Here is a 21,707-nt window from a genome sequence, read left to right as displayed (position 1 = left end):
TACCAAATAATTGGAGCCCTGAGGTACCGGGAACCACCAGAACAAAAGCGACTGCTGTAGCGTTATAATGGGAAAGCAAGCCGAAGTTCCCAGTGGAGTCAGCAACAGGGATCCTGTAACCTGTACAGAATCCCATACTCTTGGTCATGGTGACTGAAGAAGAAAGCAAACCTGAGACTGTGACCCATCGCCCTAGTCTCTGGGAGAAACACATTTCTCTCCTATATGAATAAAAACATCTCCCCGATATACCTATAAACAGCACAGGAGAAAAGAGCGCTGTGCAAATTCGAAGAGCCACATCCAAAGAACTAAGGAAAGGAAACCACCCTTTTCGTGTCAGTCAAATGGCCCGACTGGAAGACGTCCGAAACAAGCAGTCAGTTCAAGAAGAAATTAGGTGAACCACCTGGTAGCGCCAAAACGGTACCCCTGCCCACATTTTCCAAAATGTCCTTGAAGCCTTGGGTAGGTGAAATGGCATGTGCCAAAACCGAAAGCGCAGCTCAAAGAGAGGCAAGCAAACCTAGTGCCGATTCGGAGTCCATAGGGACAATGTAAATAGTCTCTCAGTTTTTCTGCAGAAATGTGTAACCCAAAGAAAACTAATTCAGCAGAATGGGATCCAGCCTGCCCAAAGCCCCTGGCTTGGGCACCATGCAGTATGTGGAACCACGTCCCTTAGTTCCCGAAGAACTACAAGAACTGCCCTGAGGACCAGTAACACTGAAAAGGGAAACACAAAACATAGAGACCCCAAGAACGAACTGGAAACCTGAGGAGGATGCAAAGTTGCAAGCATCCAGAAAAATCATCACAGCCCCCTGACCTGACATTATAGCGTCTTCTCCCTCAGGAGAAAGCTTGAAGAGTCATTGGACGAAGTCAAGATCCCCTCAGAATGAAGTGCAGAAGGTCAGGAAACGGCAGTATGAGAACTGTAGGATCTGCAAGAAGATTCTTCTAGGAAAATCAAGTTTCACCATGGAAAGAGGAATATACCGGAACCATGAAAACAGTACTAACTTCATGCAACATGAGCGACATACATATGTCCTTTAAAGTGAATATGTGCTAGATGCAATCCAGACGCTGCATCTACCGCCCCGTGGAAAACAACAGCATCCTAACAGGTATCAGACCAAGCTCACATCGCGAATGATAGAATAACGATAGAATAGGTAACTGGCTCCTGGTGAAAAGGAGATGTACAGCCCTTCCTGTCTGGTCGGGGGGGCCCGTCTAGCCTGTGCCATGAGAAAATGGCGACAGGAGAAACCAGCGTGATAAGCATGGAAATCTGAAGTCCAGGACCCCTCAGAAAGGAAAAAGATGCGGTCTTCCAAGAAGTAGGCTCAGGGAAAAAATCTCAGACTTCTCCCTCCCAGGTCCCCCAACGGGTGCCCAGGCCACGAGCAGCTGCACCGCACACACTGCCAGCTCGTTGGGTCGTCTAATAAAAGGGATTAGAAGCAGTCGGAAACCGGGAGAAACTGCCAATCCAAAAATAGAGGAAGCCAGTCCTGCCATACGAATAGGAGAAGAGCCAACCGGCCCACCCGGCGTCTCCCCTAGACCCATCTGCAACTCATCCAGAGAAGAAAACAACCCATGCAGGCAAAGCCTCCTAGATATACAGCCCTCAAGAGAGACAAAAAGAAACCTGCATAACGTACCTTCAAGCGTGTACTGCCCGCTGCTGCGACGCGCGGTGTGCTAACCCGGTGCAGAAGGCCACCACACTGGGCTGGCAACCACCAAGTCAATTAACTCTGCAACCCCCTGACATAGCTAACGAACTGGGCGCATACCACCAGCACGCACCTGAAACAGCAGGCAAAGTGCAAAGAAACACTCCCCGAGCACACAAACCGTGCCATATGGTGTTTTCACTGTACATTTGTCCGTTTTTTAATTTTTTTAAAACAGAAAAAGTGTACCGTATCCATGTCCCAACAACCCAGATTCCTCGTCCCGCCAAAAATGTGAGCCCTGGGAAATACTGCGGCTCTGCCGACAGTGAAGCAGAACTGCCCGCCAAAAACAACTGCCTCGTGAAAAGGCGCGGCTCCCCGACAGCGAAGGAGGTCGGCCCACAGAAAAGCAGAGCCTCAGGAAATGCTGCAGCTTGCCGACAGCGAAGAGGCTCGGTCCGGGTGAAATGTACAGCTGCAGGAAACGCTGTGGCACTGCCGACAGCACAAGAGCACCGTCCCGCTGAAAAATACAGCCTGCCGTTCGCAGCAAGATGAAGCACATACCGTCTTCACACGGGAAAAATGGTGGGCCACCCAAACAGTTTGCCAATGACCAAACCGGGAGCCCTCCAAAGACAAACACACACATGCACCCCCGAATGACCAAACTTCAGGTCTGCCCAACCGAAACCCCAGAGTCCAGAACACAAATAACAGCGGCTGTACTCACGCGACGTCGAGCCCGCATTGCATACAGCAACTGCCAAAAGATCCACAAGGTGAATGAAAGTGCTGGTGGATGCCGGTCGTTTCATCACAAACAGGGCAGAAACCCATTGCACAGAGCCAGGAGATGCTGGGAAACGCTGGCTGCTCAGCACCAGCAAGGCAAAAATGTAGCTGCAGGGAGTCCCTTTTTTTTTTTTTTAATAAGAGAAAGAAGAAAAAATAGGGACTAAGGCAGACCCTCTATCATCGGAGGGAGGGTGAGGCAGGGACAAGGGACGGCCCAAGTGTAACCTCTAAAGTCGGCACCGTTCAGCCGGACACCCCTGTCTCACTGAAGAGAAGATCTCAACAGGAGAAATAAATCAGCCAGCTCACTGAAGAGAAAGTCTCAACAGGAGAAAATAAAGGCCTAGTCACAGCCAGATTCCAGGAGCTAGCTGAATAGCGACTATCACCTGCTGGGAGATAGAGAATACTGGAGATACAGGAGGAGTGCCAGCCAATAGGACCTCCTGTTAATCAGTTTCTCTATCTCCGCCTGCTGGTAGATGTGAGCTGTCCCATTGGTCTCTGGATTCATCTGCTGCTGTTGCTAGAAATTTGTATTACAACAATTTCTTTTTTTTTCCCCAATTCTTTATTCATTTTTTTAAAATTTACAATAAGTGTAACAGCATTTATAACATTTTAAACTTAAATACAACACTTAATATTCTGTTAAAATCCATATCAGAATTTATCCCCCCTCCCCACTAATCAATAACATTCTTTAAATTTCTAACAACTTGGCTTTTCTCTAAAATGTAACTACTCCCTCCCTCTCCATTACATTAAGTCCCCTCTTTCCTTCCTTTTTACCAAGCCCTTCTTCTTTCCATTGGAGTTCCTTTCTTTATTAATTCCTGTAAACCGTGTCGAGCTCCACTTCTGTGGAGATGAATGCGGTATATAAACTTAAGGTTTAGTTTAGTTTAGTTTAGTTAACAACAATTTCTAAAATATTCTAAATGTGTATTTATGATTATATAAAATCATGATGGTACAGCCCAACTGGGGGAGGAGACAGAAGTGAAGAGAGGGGTACAGGCACAATACTGGACAAAGAAGATGGATGACAGAGGGAGAGAGAAAGAAGCGTCAAAGGAGGATGGGACTTGATATAATCACTTTTTCTGTATGGTTTACACAATCAAAGCAGTTTATATGGGCAATGAAATGTTGCCCAGAGTCACAAGAAGATGCAGTGGGAATCAAACTCACAACCTCAGGGGACTGAGGCAGTTGCTCTGACCACTAGGCCACTCGTAACAAGACATTGACATGCAAATTTTGAAAAAATAGAGAACATAAACCAGAGACTTAAATTAACACAACATAAAATAAAATGACCAGGAGGTATAAAAATATTTTTCCCTTCCAATCCCCTTTCTTGGTCACTTTCTTTACCACCACCACCAACACCCCCACTTGCTGGTCCAGCATCCATTTCCCCTCACCCCACCCACCAACTCTCTAGCTAATACCCTGAATCCCTTCCCTACTCCCTCTGAACTTGTATGTCTCTCTCCCTCTCTCTATGGTCAAGCGCCTCTTACTTCCATCCTTCCTGGCTTGGGTTTCCCTCTCCCCCCCCCTCTCCCTCCCACCTAGGGCCTAGCATCCCATGTTCCCTCCTTCCCCCTCCCCAAAGTCTGGTCTAATACCCCCCTCCTCCTCAAGGGTCTGGCCTCTCTCTCTCCAACTGACCCCCTATCCCCATGAGATAAGACATATCTGTGGGCCTCTCAAGAGTAGCAGTGGTGGCGGTAGCTGGCAGAAGAATCACTGTGAACAGGCTGCTTAAGGCCGGCCCTGCCAGGACCTTCCCTCTGCCGCATCATCCATCTACAGGAAGTGATGCAGATAGGGAGAGGCCCTGGCGGGGCCGACTACAAACAGCCCACCTACAGCGCTGCTGCTTCTGCTGGCTGGCTGCCACCACTGCCGATTCCTTGGGAGGCCCGCAGGTATGTCTTATCTCACAAGAGGGAGGGAGGCCAGATACACATGGGGGAGAAGAAGGGGAAGGGTACAGGGACAGAACGAAACTTGAAACTTTGTGCAGAATTCTGCCAGTAGTACACACTATACTTTATAATAAAAAAGGGCTCCTATGTTTGCAGAGAAAAATCAGCCTAGAAATAAGCTGGGATAATGGGACCTCCTTTTTTTTGGCATGAAGTGATAGAATGTGTTTTCTAAATCAGGCCCAACTCATGTTTTCTGAAATACAAAAGTGGGGGAGATGTAATTTTCCTTTATCATGCAAATTTATTGTAAAGAGCTGCTATATCTGCAACTATTTTGCCCTACTTTGGGATAGATGTTTCAAGAAACCATGTATTCTTAAAACCCTTGTTTCGTGTTTTACCCCCCTCCCCTCCAAAAAAAAAAAAACAACAACAACAAAAAACCCCACAAAACCACACCACACACACTAAAAAAAAAAAAAAATGTTCTGGCATATCTAGTTTATACACTACATTAATGTTTACTAAAGCACATGCCGGTCTCTTCTCATAACCTGCTTTTGCTAAAGAAAACAAGTTTTCAGAAAAGCACCAAGCTTTTCTGTGGTATTTACTTCCTAATATCCTCTTAAAACTGGAGCACTATTGCTGAGAAATTCCATCATTTACTTCTGTTACAAATCATGGGCAGGAATAATTTGGGAGACCTGTCTCACCTGTTTTTGGAAACCTTGTTTTATAGAATTTTTAAAAAAATGTTGTAAAACTGAGTAAAATTCTAAAATGTTTCTTTGTGTTCTATAAAATTATTTCTAGAGACAAGTGAATGGGCAATAAGGCATCAAGTCAATGCTGTTTATGACCAAGGCTTTATTTTTCTTTCTTTTTTAAAATTATCAGTAAATAATTTTTACACACAAAAAAACTCAGCACCTACCTCTCTCAAAAGCGCAACAAGAGGCGTCATGACATCCTGGGTTACCATGTCATCACAAACCTCAAAACACCCACAAGCACTGAGGTTCCTAACAAAAATATAGAGACATAAATTAAGACAATATCACATACTACAGTTAGTATTTCAGATACGAGTATCTCACAATTTGTAAATACAATTTGTTCATAAGGACAAATATCAAAACAAAAATGCAGGTAATATCAACAGACCTGTTTAGTTTGCTTTGCTAGAATTCCCAATATTGCTTTTTCCATTATTTCGCTAAGGAATAGAAAAGCTTTTACTTTTTTTAAAAAAAATTATTTAACAAGATATAACAAAGCACTTTCATACAAAGCATTATCCAAAAAAAACAACAACCCCATATCCACTAAACTAGAATGTGGAAATAACACATTTTTAAACACACAGTTAAATATACTTTTCCACACCAAACCCTCCCCTCCCCCCCACCCAGGGGACCTGAGATTTCCTCTTCCTAAGGAAAGGATAATATACTTACTTACATAGCATCTTTATTTCCTCCTCTAACACTACCCCCAAATCCTCCTTCTCCAATTCAATATATTTTCCCCACAGATCTTTAAAGTGTGACCCTAGTTGATTCCCTCATATCTCTTAACGTGGGGGCATTGGGATTACGCCACTATTTGGCCACAGTTAGTTGGGGCAGTTGTGAATGCCAGATCCAGGGCCGCCATCAGGGCAGTACCACCAGTCCTGCATTCAGGGGCCCGGAGCTGACAGGGGGCCTGGGCTCCCCCAGGGTCCTAGGCCACAGTCTAGGGGGAGGGGCGGTCCGCCCCACGTGGACAGGAGGGAGCTGGACGAGAGACCCGCGGAGTTCAATATATCTCGAGCCGCGAGGCTCGTCTTCTGTTCCTGCCTGCCCTGCCGCTCACATATAGTCGATCGCAAGTGTTCTCCGATGTCAGCGCTGACGTCGGAGGGAGGGCTTAAGCAAAGCCTGCCCTCCGACGTCAGCGCTGACATCGGAGAATACTTCCGGTCGGCTATTTGTGCGCGGCAGGGCAGGCAGGAAATAGAAGACAAACCTTGTGGCTCGAGCTCCATTTTGCTGAGAAAGTTGCTAAGATGGGCTGGGAGGCAAACGCGGAACACAAAATGGGGGAGGGAGTGCGTTTTTGGACACAGAAGGCATGGACTTGGGAGAGAGGAAGGGAGGGAAAGAGATGCTGAGGTGGGGGAGGGAATGGGTTTTTGGACACAGAAGGCATGGACTTGGGAGAGAGGAAGGGAGGGAAAGAGATGCTGAGGTGGGGGAGGGAATGGGTTTTGGACACAGAAGGCATGGACTTGGGAGAGAGGAAGGGATGGAAAGAGATGGTTGTTGTACACGGGAATAGAAGAAAGGAGAATTTTTGGTCATAGGGAGGGAGTGAGGTACAGAAAGTGGCATACCAGGGTGGGGGTGGGGGGGGCGGTCCGCCCCACCCCGGGGTTTAACGTCCCAAGGGGGTGCACAGCTGGCCACCCTCCAGTGTTCTCCCTAGGCCGGCAAACTGCGGCTCTTAGCCACTTGAGTGCCACCTGCCCGCCATCGGGAACAGGCCGGCGCCAAGTTCTCCCTGCTTTTTCCCTGTGGGCCCGGCCAACTCTCGCCACTCGCGTCAATTCTGACGTCGGAGAGGACGTTCTGGGCCAGCCAATTCGCTGCCTGGCTGGCCTAGAACGTCCTCTCCGACGTTAGAATTGACGTCGGGTGGCGAGAGTTGGTCGGCCCCGGCGGGGAAGAGAAGCAGGGCGAACTCGGCGCCGGCCTGTTCCCGATGGCAGCAGTGGCAGCCTATTCCCCAGTGGCGGTGGCAGCATTTTCCCAATGGTGGTGGCATAGGGGAGGGCAGGGAGAAAGAAAGAAAGGGGGGACAGGAAGCCAGAAAGAAAGAAAGGGGGCAGGGTGAAACAAAGAAACATGGGGGCACGGAAAGAGAGAGAGAGAAAGACAGACATACAGAACGAAAAGAGGGTGTGGCGAGAGAAAGAAGGGGGCAGGGTGAGAGAGAGAAAAACAGACATACAGAAAGAAAGGGGGTATGGAGAGAGAAAAAGAAGAAGGGGCAGGGTGAAACAAAGAAAAAAGTTTGGGGAGGGAATGAGGTCTGGAGGAGAGGAAGCATACAGGAGGCTGAAAGAAGGGAAGAAATATTAGATGCACAGTCAGAAGAATAAAGTGCAACCAGAGACTGATGAAATTACCAAAGGTTAGGAAAAATGGTTTTATTTTCAATTTAGTGATCAAAATGTGTCTGCTTTGAGAATTTATATATGCTGTCTATATTTTGCACTATGGCCCCCTTTTACTAAACCGCAATAGCGTTTTTTAGCGCAGGGAGCCTATGAGCGTTGAGAGCAGCGTGGGGCATTCAGCGCAGCTCCCTGCGCTAAAAACCGCTATCGCGTTTTAGTAAAAAAGGGAGGGGGAATATTGTCTATTTTTGTATAGTTGTTACTGAGGTGACATTGCATAAAGTCATCTGCCTTGACCTCTTTGAAAACCCGCAGAATATAAATGATAATTAACATTTTCTCTGCATACAGCGTGCTTTGGTGTTTTTAAAATTTTATTGTTGGTAGATCATTTTGACTTGGCCACAAAGGTAAGGGGGAGGGAGGGAGGGGAACTGCTGAAAGACATCTAGTAATCCTTGAAGGCTTGACTGTGCAGGGAATTATTTTTGTAAAATCATGTTTTGTTATGTGACTGGCATTATTTAGACTTTAATTTCTATGAATTAATAGAAATGAAAATGATATAAATTACTTGCTTGTTTTTATGTGCGTGTGCTGAAGGAAAGTGGAGAGAGAGTGGGCTGAGGACGCTGAAGGGAAATGGGGAAGAGAGAATGGGGAGAAGATGCTGATTTATAAATTGACAATTGTACAGAATATTGTTTCTTTTTTATATTCATCCATAGCTGCATGTTAATGATGTGCTCATATGCACTTATTTATCATCATAACATATGCATCATTAACATGCAGATGTGGATGTGTAAGGACAGGCTGAGGAGGATGGATGGGAAGGAAGGAAGGTGCACATATCAACATATTGTACATTTTTAACATGCATGATGCAGCTATAGGCAAGCAGAGGAGGATGGGATCATACAGATGTGTAGTTTTTTCTGATATATTTATTAAGCTTACAGTATTTATAAAAACACATTTAATACTTGTTACAAAAAATATTGTGCAATTGTGATCTACTTCTGGCCTACAAAGGTCAAAAGAAATCCTTAACTGAGATTTTACATTCAAAAGTGAATTATAGCTACTAGCACTATTATTTATTAGTTATTTATTATGCAGATGTTTGTTAGTTTGTTATAGTTCAGTATTAGACATATTGTTAGTTTTAGAATAGATAGGTATAGATTAGTTTAGTTTAGGTTAGGTTAGGGCCACTGCTGAAAGAGTCTACCTTGACGTGGTTGCAGGCTTACAAATCTATTTGGTCAAAGAGTGCGGCGACAGAGAAAAGTATGTGTGTATTCGGCCCATGGAAGAAGGGGGTCGGGGGTGGGAAGGGGTGCCTGGGGGGCCCAATAGGATTGCTCAGTCTAGGGGCCCAGAAATTTTCTATGGCGGCCCTGGCCAGATCCATAGGTTTGGATTAAGGGGATGACAACCCTCAATCCCCACTCCCAATAATGCCCACAGGAATCTGAATTAACTTACTCACATATTGAAATATCCATTCCCAGTACTTCTGAATGAACTTGACATTCCCACCACATATGATAAAATGACCTCTTTCAATGCATTCTCCTCCAACAACCATCTTTTTTTTCCCATTTCACACATTTACTAATTAAAAACCCCGAGTAATATACCAACGTACTAAAAGTGTTGACAGCATTTTCCCATCAAGTAGCGCAGCTCTAGCTAATATGAAAAAGAGGGAATACAATTACCCCCAATCATCAATAGTCCATTCCCTTTCCGCAAATCTTGTTCCCACACTCTCATAAAGCACAGTTACTTTACCGTAACAGGTGTTATCCAGGGACAGCAGGCAATATTCTCACATGTGGGTGACGTCATCTACAGAGCCCCGATGCGGACAGCAATTTCAAGCAAACTTGATTGAAATTCAAGCTTGCTGGCTGCACCACGCATGTGTGCCTCCTGCTCCACTAGAGGCGCATCCCCTCCTCGTTGCCTCCCGATTCACCATATCCAGCAAGAAGCCAACCCCGGGGAGGTAGGCGGGTTGTGAGAATATATGTCCTGCTGTCCCTGGATAACACCTGTTACGGTAAGTAACGTGCTTTATCCCAGGACAAGCAGGCATGATATTCTCACATGTGGGTGACCTCCAAGCTAACTGATAAGGGATGGAGGGAGGTTGGCAATTCAAGAAAATAGGTTACGTAAGACCGATTGGCCAAACCGGCCATCGCTCCTGGACAGTGTATCCAGGCAGTAGTGTGAGGTGAAAGTATGAACCGAAGACCACGTGGCAGCCTTGCAGATATCCTCGATAGGCGTGGACCTGAGGAAAGCTATCGAAGCTGCCATCACTCAGACCTTATGTCCCGTAACTCGACCGTACAGCGCGAGACTAGCCTGAGCGTAGCAGAAAGAAATACAAGCAGCTAACCAGTTGGACAGGGTGCGCTTGGAAACTGGGCGCCCCAACCTGTTGGGGTCGAAGGACAAAAACAACTGGGGGGCCGTCCGATGGAACTGGGTGCGTTGGAGGTAGAAGGCCAACGCCCGCTTGCAGTCGAGAGTGTGAAGCGCCACCTCTCCGGGATGAGAGTGGGGCTTGGGGAAGAACACAGGTAGAACAATGGACTGGTTGAGATGAAAATCAGACACCACCTTAGGCAGAAACTTAGGGTAAGTGCGGAGGACCACCTTATCATGGTGGAATACCGTGAAAGGTGGGTCCGCCACCAAGGCCTGCAGCTCGCTAACCCTCCGAGCAGAAGTGAGAGCAAGTAGGAAGATCACTTCCAAGTGAGGAACTTAAGATGACACTTATCCATAGGCTCAAATGGAGGTTTCATCAGTTGAGCTAGAACCACATTGAGATCCCAAACCACCGGAGGCGGTTTGAGGGGAGGATGAACATTCAGGAGCCCCTTCATGAAACAGGAAACTAAGGGATGGAGTGAAAGAGCCTTCCCTTTCAGGGGCTGATGAAAGGCAGCAATGGCGCTGAGATGGACTCGAATGGAATTGGTCTTCAGGCCAGAGTGAGATAAATGGAGTAAATACTCCAGAACCAAGGACACAGGGACCGACACCGGGTCCTGGCGGTGAGAGGAGCACCAGGACAAGAATCTAGTCCACTTCTGAGAATAGCAGAGTCCTGGTCGAGACCTTCCGAGAAGCCTCCAACACTTCCCTGACCGACTGAGATACAGGGAAGGAAGTCAAGGGGAAAGAAACCAAGCAGTCAGATGAAGAGACTGAAGAATTGGGATGTAACAGTGAACCCCGACTCTGAGATAGCAGAGAGGAAAGACAGGCAGAAGCAGAGGTTCCCTGACACTGAGTTGAAGTAGTAGGGAGAACCAAGGCTGGCGGGCCATCGAGGAGCGATCAAGATCAGGAGTGGCCCTCAGAGATTTAGATGGACCAGCATCCTCAGAATCAGAGGAAACGGCGGGAACACATAGAGGAACTTTCCCTCCCAATCTAGGAGGAGAGGCATTGGCCATCGAGAACGGTCCAGGGAGAATATCCTTGAACAGAAGAGAGGCAGTTTTTTGATTGTCGGGGGAGGTGAACAGATCTATCTGGGGGAGTCCCCCACGTGTCGAACACCTGTCGCAGCACCTAGAATGCAGGACCATTCATGTGGCTGGAGAAGGCGGCTGAGCCTGTCCGCCAGGCAGTTTTGTTCCCCTTGGATGTAAACCGCTCGAAGGGAGATGTTTTGGGAGACCGCCCACTCCCAGAGCCGTAGAGCTTCTTGGCAGAGGGACCAGGACCCCATCCCTCCTTGCTTGTTTACGTAGTACATCGCCACCTGGTTGTCCGTATGGACGAGAACCACCCGGTCGTGAAGCAGGTGTTGGAAGGCCACCACGGCGAGGTAGATGGCCCGGAGTTCCAACACGTTGATGTGGCAGCGACGGTCCTCTGCGGACCACAGACCTTGAGTGAGGAGGCCGTCCACATGAGCCCCCAAAGCGTACTCCGACGAGTCCGTGGTTAGGACCTTGTGGTGTGGAGGGATGAGAAAGAGCAAACCCTTGGAAAGATTCGAAGAGTCGGTCCACCAACGGAGCGATCTTCGCAAGGAAGGAGTCACTGTCACGTGGCGGTTGATCGGGTCCTGATCCTATCGCCATTGTAATGCCAAAGTCCACTGTGGTAACCGCAGATGAAGGCGAGCAAGCGGGGTAACGTGGACTGTGGAGGCCATATGGCCGAGGAGCGTCATCATTTGTCGTGCTGAGACCGAGTTCGATCTCGAGACTTGTCGGCTCAGGTTTACCAATGCCTCCCGACGCTGAGGGGGGAGGAAGGAGCGAAGGCGGACCGTGTCCAGCATGGCCCCGATGAATTGTAAGGACTGAGAGGGGCGTAGCTGGGATTTTGGGAAGTTTGTGGGAAGTTTATCTCGAACCCCAGACACTGAAGAGAAGTGATAGTCTGTTGGGTCGCTGAGATAGCCCCCTCCCTGGTCGAGTCTTTGATCAACCAATCGTCCAGGTAGGGGAATACCTGCAGACCATGGGAGCGTAAGGCAGCCGCGACCACTACGAGGCACTTCGTGAAGACTCGGGGGGACGAGGACAGGCCGAAGGGGAGGACCCGATATTGCAGGTGAAGGTCTCCCACCTGAAAACACAGGAACTTGCGGCAAGCAGGGTGCACCGGAACATGGGTGTAGGCCTCCTTCAGGTCGAGGGAGCAGAGCCAATCGCCCTCGTTGATCAAGGGGTAAAAAATCAGAAGTGAAAGCATCCGGAACTTTTCCCGTACTAGAAACTTGTTCAGGCGTCTCAAGTCTAGGATCGGGCGCAGGTCTCCCGTCTTCTTCAGTATCAGGAAGTAACGGGAGTAAAACCCTTGGCCCCTTTGATTTTGGGGGACCGGTTCCACCACCCGCAGGCGGAGGAGGTCCTGTGCCTCGGAGAGGAGGAGGGGCAACTGCGCTCGGTTTGGAGGGCACGCACTCGGTGGACTGTCGGGGGGTACCTCTTGAAAGTTGAGCGAGTACCCTGATGAGATCACGCCAAGGACCCATGAGTCCGACGTGATGGCTTTCCAGTGAGGGTAGTAGGCTTGAAGGCGGCCCCCGATGGGGAGGGGGCTCGGTGGAGGTGCGGAGGGGGCCCGCCCCCGTCCGCTCATTCCGTCAAAAGGACGGAGATGGCTTCGCCAACGCCGTGGGCTGTGACTTTAGTGGAGCCCTAGAGTGAGCCTGGGGGCGTCGCGGCGGTGGTCTGGAAAAGGCCGGTGTGGACTTCTGGGGGTAGCGTCGAGGTAATCCCCGGAAGGGGCGAGAGGTCTGTGGTTTAGGCTTCTGTCGGACAAGAGACACGAATGAGCGTTCGTGTTCAGACAGCCGTTTTGTAGCAGCTTCGATAGTGTCGTCAAGGAGTTCCTTCCCGATGCAGGGGAGGTTGGCTAGTCGATCTTGCAGGTTGGGGTCCATATCGACGAGTCGTAGCTATGGCCACCGCGAAGGCTGCGACCCTGGAAGATAGCTCGAAGCCGTCGTAAGCGGCGTGGAACAAGTGTAGTCTGAGGTTGGAAAAATCCTCGACGAGGAGGCTGAACTCTGTCTGGCGAGGGATGGGTAAGCTCTCCGAGAAGGAGGCGAGCCACCCAATGAGGTGCTTCAGGTAGGAGGAAAAAGTGAAGGTGTAGTTCAGGACTCTGGCGGTCATCATAGAGTTCTGGTACAACCGGCGTCCGAATTTGTCCAGTGTCCGGCCTTCGCGTCCAGGGGGGACCGCCGCGGACACCCTCGAGGGGTGAGCTTTTTTCAAAGATGATTCCACCAGCAGGGATTGGTAGGACAGCTGTGGTTGCTCAAACCCCGGGTGAGGTACTGTCCGGTACTTAGACTCCATTTTGGATGGGACCGCCGTCACCATGTAAGGAGTCTCGAGGTTCCTGATAAGGGTCTGCCCGAGTACCGGGTTCAGTGGTAGCTGGAGGGACTCTCGGGGCGGGGAAGGCATATCCAGCTCCGCCAGATATTCCTTGGAGTACCTTGAGTCAGCTTGTAGGTCCAAGTCAAGGGCACGTCCCATGTCCTGGACGAACCTCGTGAAGGATGGTCGATGGGGTCCCGTGGCCCCTTGCGGGGACGGTGACCGAGACCGCCGTTTGGCTGAGAAGGAAGGAGAAGCCTCCCTCGAATAGCGGGGCTCTCGCGCGGATCCTCGGTCCAATACCGGAGATGCGCTGTGAAAGCGCTCCGGGGTCGAGGAGCCCCTCGGGGACGACGCCGGGGTTCTGGGGACCGACCGGTGCCTGGTCGGGGATCCCTCCCCGGACTCCCTCGGCGAAAGCCTAGGGCCTTGGGCCAGAACTCCGGACCGAGGGGGAATCAATAGGAGTTGTGGGTTGGTAAGAGACAGCTCGGTGACCCTTAGCGGCTCCCCCGATTGAGTCGAGGGGTTGCGCCCTCGTACCGGAGGGGAACTCCGGGTTTTCTTAGAGAGGCGTCTCGATTTTCGTTTTGAATGCCTCGGGGAGGAATCCGATGAAGAGGAGAGGCGACGAGAACGGCGCGGTTTTCCTCGAGGGGTCTCGGCGCGTTGCTCAGGCTGGTCCGGCGCATGCGAGGTCGAGGCCGAGGCCGGTTGAAGGTGAGCCATGGCAGCGGATAGCTCCGTTGTGATCATCGCTCGGAGCAGGTCCTGGAATACGGGCATGGACAGCATCGATGGCATGTCCAAGGCCACTGTGCTCTCCACCGGGGGTGATCTCGCTTCGGAGCATTCCCAAGGGGTGGAGGCACGTCCCGAGGTCTTCGGGGTTTTTACCGGGGCCGTGGGTAAGGAGTTTCCACTCTGTGCGGCCATTGTCCCCGAGGCTGGCTTCTTCGACGATGTGGAACCTGAGGAGGGAAGAGGGGACTTACCCAGAGCAGAGGACTTATGAGAGCTCGAGGTCTTCGAAGTCGAGTCCCGAGGCGGGGCCGATGTACTCAAGGCCGAGATTGAGGCCGGGGCCGATCTCGAGGCCGAGGGTTGATCGGTGGCAAATAGCTCTGCCATGCGGGCCCATCGGCGGCGGAGCGCCCGATGTTGAAAAGTTGCACACCGGGGGCAAGTTTCCGTTGAATGGTCGGCCCCCAGGCAAAGGATGCACCAGCGATGCGGGTCTGTGAGATATTAGACGCTCGCACCCGGTGCACTTTTTAAAGCCCGTAATGGGCCGGGACATCCAGGCGGCCGCGGCCAATCAGGCCTCGCGGTCGCGGCGATCCGGGAGCCCCCAGATCGCGAGAAAAAGGCGCGAAAAGCGCAGTGCAAAGAAGGCACTAGGGCAGCGCTAAGAAAAACGTGTCTTCTTAGCACAGCGGAAAAAATCGAACTGGAGACCACGAGGAGGGGATGCGCCCTCTAGTGGAGCAGGAGGCACACATGCGTGGTGCAGCCAGCAAGCTTGAATCTTCAATCAAGTTTGCTTGAAATGCTGTCCGCATCGGGGCTCCGTAGATGACGTCACCCACATGTGAGAATATCATGCCTGCTTGTCCTGGGATAAAAGATGTTTTCTTTCCCTCATCTTCAGATATAATTTTATATAGCCAGGAAATACATCCTTTCATAACTGGGCTTTCCAACCCCTTTTCAAATTCTGTCTTCCTCAGTACTTCTTTTTCCATTGTCTTACATGTCATAATATAATTTTTCACCTGTAAATAAGGAAAAAGATCCCTTACTGCTAATTGCTATTGGTCTTGAAGATCTCCAAAATCTTTAATTTCCTCCTCCTCTATAAATTGTCCAAAATACCTCAAGCTTTTTTGCTCCCATCTTTTAAAAATCCCCCCTTCTCTCCCTGGTATAAAATCTTGTGCATATAATATAAGACAAAAATAAATCCCACTCTTTACCCAACAGTTTTTTTTCCTACATCCTTCCATATCCTTATTGAACAGCTGATAAAGGGATTAATTATATTGCTCATCTCTTTTTCCCACAAAACTACTCAGGGTAAATATTTCAAATCTCTGATATCTCGTATCCCTTCCAACACTTCTTGTTCTACCCTCACCCATAATTTAAGTGAATGTGAATGCCACTCAACTATCGCTCTCAGCTGGGCAGCTCTATAATAATCTTCCAAATGGGGTAAACCTCCTTCCGCCTTAGACTTAAAACATTGCATAACTAGCCACCCTTGGATGCTTTCCTTCCCAAATAAATCTCAATATCATTCTATTCCATCTTTGAAAGCAAGACTTTGGAATTTCAATTGGTAACACTTGGAACAAACAAAGAAACTTGGGGAGGATCATCATCTTTACTACCTCCATGCGCCTAACCAGGAAATATACATCCGATTCCAACGTTCTAAATCTTTCTGGATATCTGTTATTAGGGAGATATAATTCTGTTGAAATAAAAGTTTCCAATCTACCCCAAGGTTTATTCCCAAGTAGCGAATGGGCCCTTTTACCCATCTAAGGGGAACTAATCTTAGTAGATGCTGGACCCTTTCCATAGAAGCAGATATATTCATCATCTCTGTCTTAGATAGATTAGCCTTAAACCCTGAAAGTTGTCCATATTCACCCACAGTATTTTTAAGAGCAATAAAAGATGATTCCAAATCCTCAACAATAGCCAATACATCATCAGCATACAAGGACAACGTTTGTTCTTCTCCCACCACTCTCAAACCTCTTATCTGTTGGGAGTGTGATTCTCTGTGCCAAAGGTTCAATAACTAGTGCAAAAATCAGGGGGGATAGCAGGCATCTCTGCCTTGTTCCTCTTTGGAGTTCGATTGTAGTGGAGTAGAGCCCATTTATTTTAACACATGCTAAAGGACTATTATATAATGTAAATATCCAATCTATAAATCTTTTCCCAAAACCCATACAATCCAGGATTGCTTCCATGGAAATATAAAAAGCTTTTAAAAGGTTGAAATCTATTTTGAAGACAAACCCACAACACTGTACCAAAACGTACTTTGTCAAGAATAGTAACATAATACAGAGTTTGTTCCATTAAAGACACCATCTTACAAACAGCCCACTTTACAAACCCTTCAACACCCCCCACCACCACCACCATCACCACTCAATACTAACAGAGACCAGGGCTAAGATTATACACTGAACTGGTTAACTTTTTCCAAACTTCTCACTCTTGCAGGAAGGGATTTTAAGTAAAACTTCCCATATGGTTTTAAGAAAGGTTTAGACAAGTTCCTGGAGGAAAAGTCCATAGTCTGTTATTGAGAAAGACATGGGGGAAGCTACTGCTTGCCCTGGATCGGTAGCATGGAATATTGCTACTCCTTGGGTTTTGGCCAGGTACTAGGGACCTGGATTGGCCACCGTGAGAACGGGCTATTGGGCTTAATGGACCATTAGTCTGACCCAGTAAGGCAATTCTTATGTTCTTAAACACATTGCCAAAGTGAGTGTCAAGCATCTTGTGCCTCCAGGGTCATGTGTATATAGAGCACATTTCTCCATTTCCAGTAGGAAGGTGGGGGAAATCTCAACCCAGCTTTGTAAAATACATGTCTTGCCAATAAGAGTTGTTCCCCCTTAGTCAAAAGACCACATACCAAAGGGCTTCCAAATTTTATTTTTTTTTTAAAAGGGAGGATAGGCAAATCCACCTTCCCAGCAACCTCTCTAAAATGTTTGCCACTTGGGACCAAAAAAACTAATTTCAGGCAACTCCAGAGAACATGTGATAAGGGGGATCTCTGAGAATGTGCACTTCAAACAATTAGGTGAAGAGAGGCTGCCTGCTTTATGAGCTCGAACTGGGGAGAAAAACATTCTATTTAACACCTGAAAAAGGCATTCCCGTTAACACAGCACTACATGTGAACACAAGAGTTTTCTGTAGCAGGGCAACAAAAGCTTTATTAGATAACTGTAATCCCAGCTTTGTATTCCAGTGCTGCAATATCCCAGAATAATTACGCAAAGGAAGAAGCCCCTGTAGAGTCCTTTAAAGCCCAGTCATAGATTATGGGTAATCTTTCTGGAAAAAATTCCATCAATTTTACGGCATCCCCCACAACCAGATTCGATTGCTGTAAAGTGGAAAAGTACTGTAATAACTAATTATAAGCAAAAGTCTTAGATTCCCTACACACCTTCCAAAGATCTTACAGAACCAGCCTCCCTAATCACCTGATAAAGAAATCCAAAACCACTATTGGTCCACATTCTGAATGTGGCCTTCTCAGCCAATCGGGAGCCACCAAGATCACCAGCCCCCCCTGTGCTCTGCTATGTGACGCAACAACTATCATGGGCCTCAGAGGAAAGATGTAGAGGAGACCCGCCTGTGGCCAGGACTGTACCAGGACATCCAGGCCTGTGCCGCTGGCCTTGCAACAATGGCTGTAAAACCAAATCGGCATTCCTGTTCATCGCAGTTGCCATGAGGTCGAATATGGGCAGCCCCCAATGGTGCACTATGCATCTGAACGCTCTCCATGAGAGACCACTCCTCAGGATCCAGGGTCTGGCGACTGAGAAAGTCCACCTGGACATTGTCTACTCCTGCCATGTGAGCTGCGGATAGCGCTACCAGGTGTCTTTCCGCCCAGCAGAATAGCAACTGAGCCACCGCCATGGCATTGTCCAACAACACCCAGACAGCTATTTCCAAAAATGAAAAATTCCGCTGCTCTCTATATAATCACTACCGTATTTTTCGCTCCACAAGATGCACTTTTTCCACACCCCCAAAAAGGGGTGGAAATAAGGATGCGTCTTATGGAGCGAATATCCCCCCCCCCCCTCCACCTCCACCCTACCCCCCCGGCTGATCCAGCTGCAGCTTTAATTCCTGCAGAGATTCTGTAATAAGATCCTCAAGACGGCCAGGTTTGAAGAACATGCGCACTGTAGGATCATCCACTAGGTCCCAGGACACACACAAATCTTGATCGCGAAGCTCTGCCAGATTAGCTACATCACTGGATGCCACCGATCCACCCTGAGAGAGCAGGGGAATGGAAAGAGTGGCTGATGCAGATGACGCAATCGCACATATCGCCCGCTTGCACTCCAGGGTCCCCACTGGGGAGCAAAGAGAAAGGCTTGTGTCCAGCGGAGGGGAAGTCCCCACGGGCAGACTAGACTTCAGTAGGGGTATCACAGGCATGGACTTTTTAACTAAGTATGCCTGATAAAGCATATTCACAAATTCTGGAGGAAAAAGCTGAATTTCAAATCTTCTGATTGCCCCACTGGCCTGACCACCACGGCCAGAGACCTCCACCACCTTCGGATGCTGCACCACTTGGCGAAGGCATGCAGTACAGTCCCAATTTCTGGTTGTGCCTCCAAGGAACCGCGCAGCCTGTGCTCCACCTACTAGCGGACGAACCTGGGGCGAGATAGCTCCCGATCCTTGAGCCCCAATATGGCGTGCAGGCCATCCAGGGGGCTTACTACAGAGCAGAGAACTCCCCAGTAGCAGACTTTCTCCAAAGTCTGCGATCTCCCACTGCAAGGATGTCCCCGCAGGGAACCTCCCCAGCATGAGGGCAAAACCTATGAGAAAATTACCAAAAGTACAGAAAACTTAGAAATTAAACACGAGCAGAAGAGAGAAGCTCCTACAATTTGTCATGTAGGAATACAAAATTGATGTCTAAGACGCTCCAGGACATGATAGAAATATCAACTCCTCCCTCTGCTATCTTTTGAAGTTTCCTACAGCTCCTGGCTGGCCAGGATGCACAATACCCAGTGGTCCCGGAATAAAGGGGGATTGTACAAAAACAGGTATAAAACACAAGATAAACATGCAAAAACAAAAAACTGAATGGCTTTCACAAAGGCTTGAACAAAGGAGCAAACTAAGGAGCTCTTTAGTCATGCTCCTTTATCGACGCGTCTGTCAACACAGCGCCTTCGGAATGCCCTCCCCGCTTTTCACCTTCACGCTGCTGGTGACATCAATGGTCTGGCGGGGAGGGAATGAGTTGTCAAATCAGGCAGCTCAGGGCAGAAAAAAACCAAAAACTTTCAAAGAGGGCTTCCCCTCTCATAGAAGGCACTCTCTGGCAGTCAAAATCTTCCTCCAGAGTACCTTCTCCAGTTCATAAGAAGGTGATGCCCTCCCAGGATCCACAAAGTCAACATTTGGTGCCTATTCTCAAGGTTCTCAAGTATTTGCAGATCCTCCAACCTGCTCACCATTCTAGTCCAATCCTGCTTTTCTTCTAAACTGCTCCTCCTTAATAGCACCCACCCCTCTCTCTGTGGCATCCATGCGGGTCATGATCACATCAAGTTAGGCATCCAATCTTATCTTTAGCTACTCAGATATCTCCCAGAACCATTGCCCAGGTAGGCTCCAAGTCCTCTGGCTCAGCACACAGCTCTGTCACTATCCCACCATGCGGGGAGCTTCCTGCATTGGACCTACCACCATCCTTGGAAGGCCTTAAAATAACTATCTTTTATAGTAGTGACAGCTTTTGCCTTAAGCACTTCAGGTGTGTTACGATAGAAGACACCTAAACTACCACTCTGACAAAAATTGGGTCAATGAAAAAAGTAACCGAGACCACTTTCAAGTATTAAAATCAAGGGGTGTGCTGCAGAGCTCCCTCAGACATGAGTGCCAACTGAAGTCCTGCTAGAAGAGCTTAAAAAAACCCAAAATATTAAGCAATGAATTCCAAGCATTTAAATGAGAGAATATAGTTTCTTCACACATGGAATCAGATTTCTCAGTGTAAACCACTTTAAGCATGAAAAAACCACAGACTTATTGAAACAAGCTTGTTGTACAGCCATATAACCCACTTACCGAAGTGCTCCTGCTGCTGTTTCTCGCACAGCTAGACATTTGTCTAGCAACATTGGACCCAAACACTTAACGGCATCTTTTTGTATAAATGATGGGATGATTTGTTTTTGCTGAACAAGTTTTGAAATGCTGACACAAGCATATTCTCTCACTTCGGAACTAGGACTTTGCAGCTAAAAAGAAAAAAAAAAAGTACATGAAAAGGAGTTATGTTCTTAGGAGTTCAGGTTATGTGTGACAGTTTGCTGGACATAAGTGTAGTATTCTTGTCTATTTACATTTTAATTGCATAGTTGGTTTTTTTTTAAATAAATGTAAACACTATTGAGTCAAAAGGAAAATGGATCTCAAACCCTATAAACAGAATTATACAGAGTATATCTTAAGAGAGGAAAAAAAGTCCTACCAGCTGTGTGTTTTGAATTGCACTGGATACTAGTGCTGCCCGATTCAACGATTCACTTTGCTGAATCAATTTGTTCTCTGAAAAAAAGTCAGACTCACTGATTCAATGACCAAACACTCCTTCTCCCCCCCACCCTCAATGAGACCCAACATACCTCCAGGCCTCCTAGAGCAGCGGCAGCAACATCAGTAGCTGGCCAGCAGAGGGAGCTCTCTGAACAGGCTGATTGTGGTCTCCCCGCCAGGGCCTTACCTCTGTTGCATCACTGATAATGCGGCAGAGGGAAGCCCCAGAAGGGCAGACCACAAACAGCCTGTTCAGAGAGCTCCCTCTGCCAGCCACCACTTCTTTAAGAGGCCTGGAAATATTTCAGATCTCATGGTGGGTCGGTAAGTGCTGCACAGAGGGGGGATAGAGGAGAAGAAGGGAGAGATGCAACAAAGAGGTAGAAAGGGGTGAGGGAAAAATGTTGGACATAGGGCGGAGGGGAGAGGGACAGAAATGTTGGATTTGGCAGTGGAAGACGGATGGCGAGCATGGAGAAAGAAGAAAACATCAAATAGTCAGGAGATCCTAGCAAACAAGTTAACAGAAGACAAATAGAAACCACAGCCTGGGACCAACATGATTTGAGTAATAAAATTACCAGCCAAAAGATAGAAAAATAATTTTATTTTATGTGATTACAATATGTCATAAGAGCATTAAGAATTGCCACTGCCAGTGGTCCATCGTGCCCAGCAGTCCACTCATGCGGCAGAATCTTTTCCCTTCTAACTTTAATGAGTGCCCTCCAAACAAATTACAGCACTGAAACAGTTTTGGCCTCTTTGACTGACCATCGTTTCCATTTGTTTTCCCAGGAAAAAAGCGCATTGGTACTGCAGTTCGACCTAAGCAGTGCCTTTGACCTTGTTGATCATGACCTTCTGC

At 48.1% G+C, this 21,707-nt stretch overlaps 1 protein-coding gene across 1 annotated transcript in view; it reads right to left on the bottom strand.

Moving 5' to 3' along the window:
• The window catches only part of LOC117359260 (HEAT repeat-containing protein 3-like), a 37,560-nt gene that overhangs the window by 7,385 nt on the left and 8,468 nt on the right, over positions 1-21,707 (bottom strand). Inside the window, exons 2-3 of the mRNA XM_033941713.1 lie at positions 20,369-20,541; positions 5,373-5,460 (exon numbers count right to left, since the gene is read on the bottom strand). Of these exons, the coding sequence (XP_033797604.1) occupies positions 5,373-5,460; positions 20,369-20,541 (261 nt within the window). The remainder of the gene's footprint in view (positions 1-5,372; positions 5,461-20,368; positions 20,542-21,707) is intronic.

The sequence above is a fragment of the Geotrypetes seraphini genome, chromosome 4, assembly GCF_902459505.1.
Source record: "Geotrypetes seraphini chromosome 4, aGeoSer1.1, whole genome shotgun sequence".
Taxonomy (NCBI): domain Eukaryota; kingdom Metazoa; phylum Chordata; class Amphibia; order Gymnophiona; family Dermophiidae; genus Geotrypetes; species Geotrypetes seraphini.
Note: the sequence above shows the minus strand (reverse complement) of the source record. Positions and strands in the feature narration are given on the sequence as shown.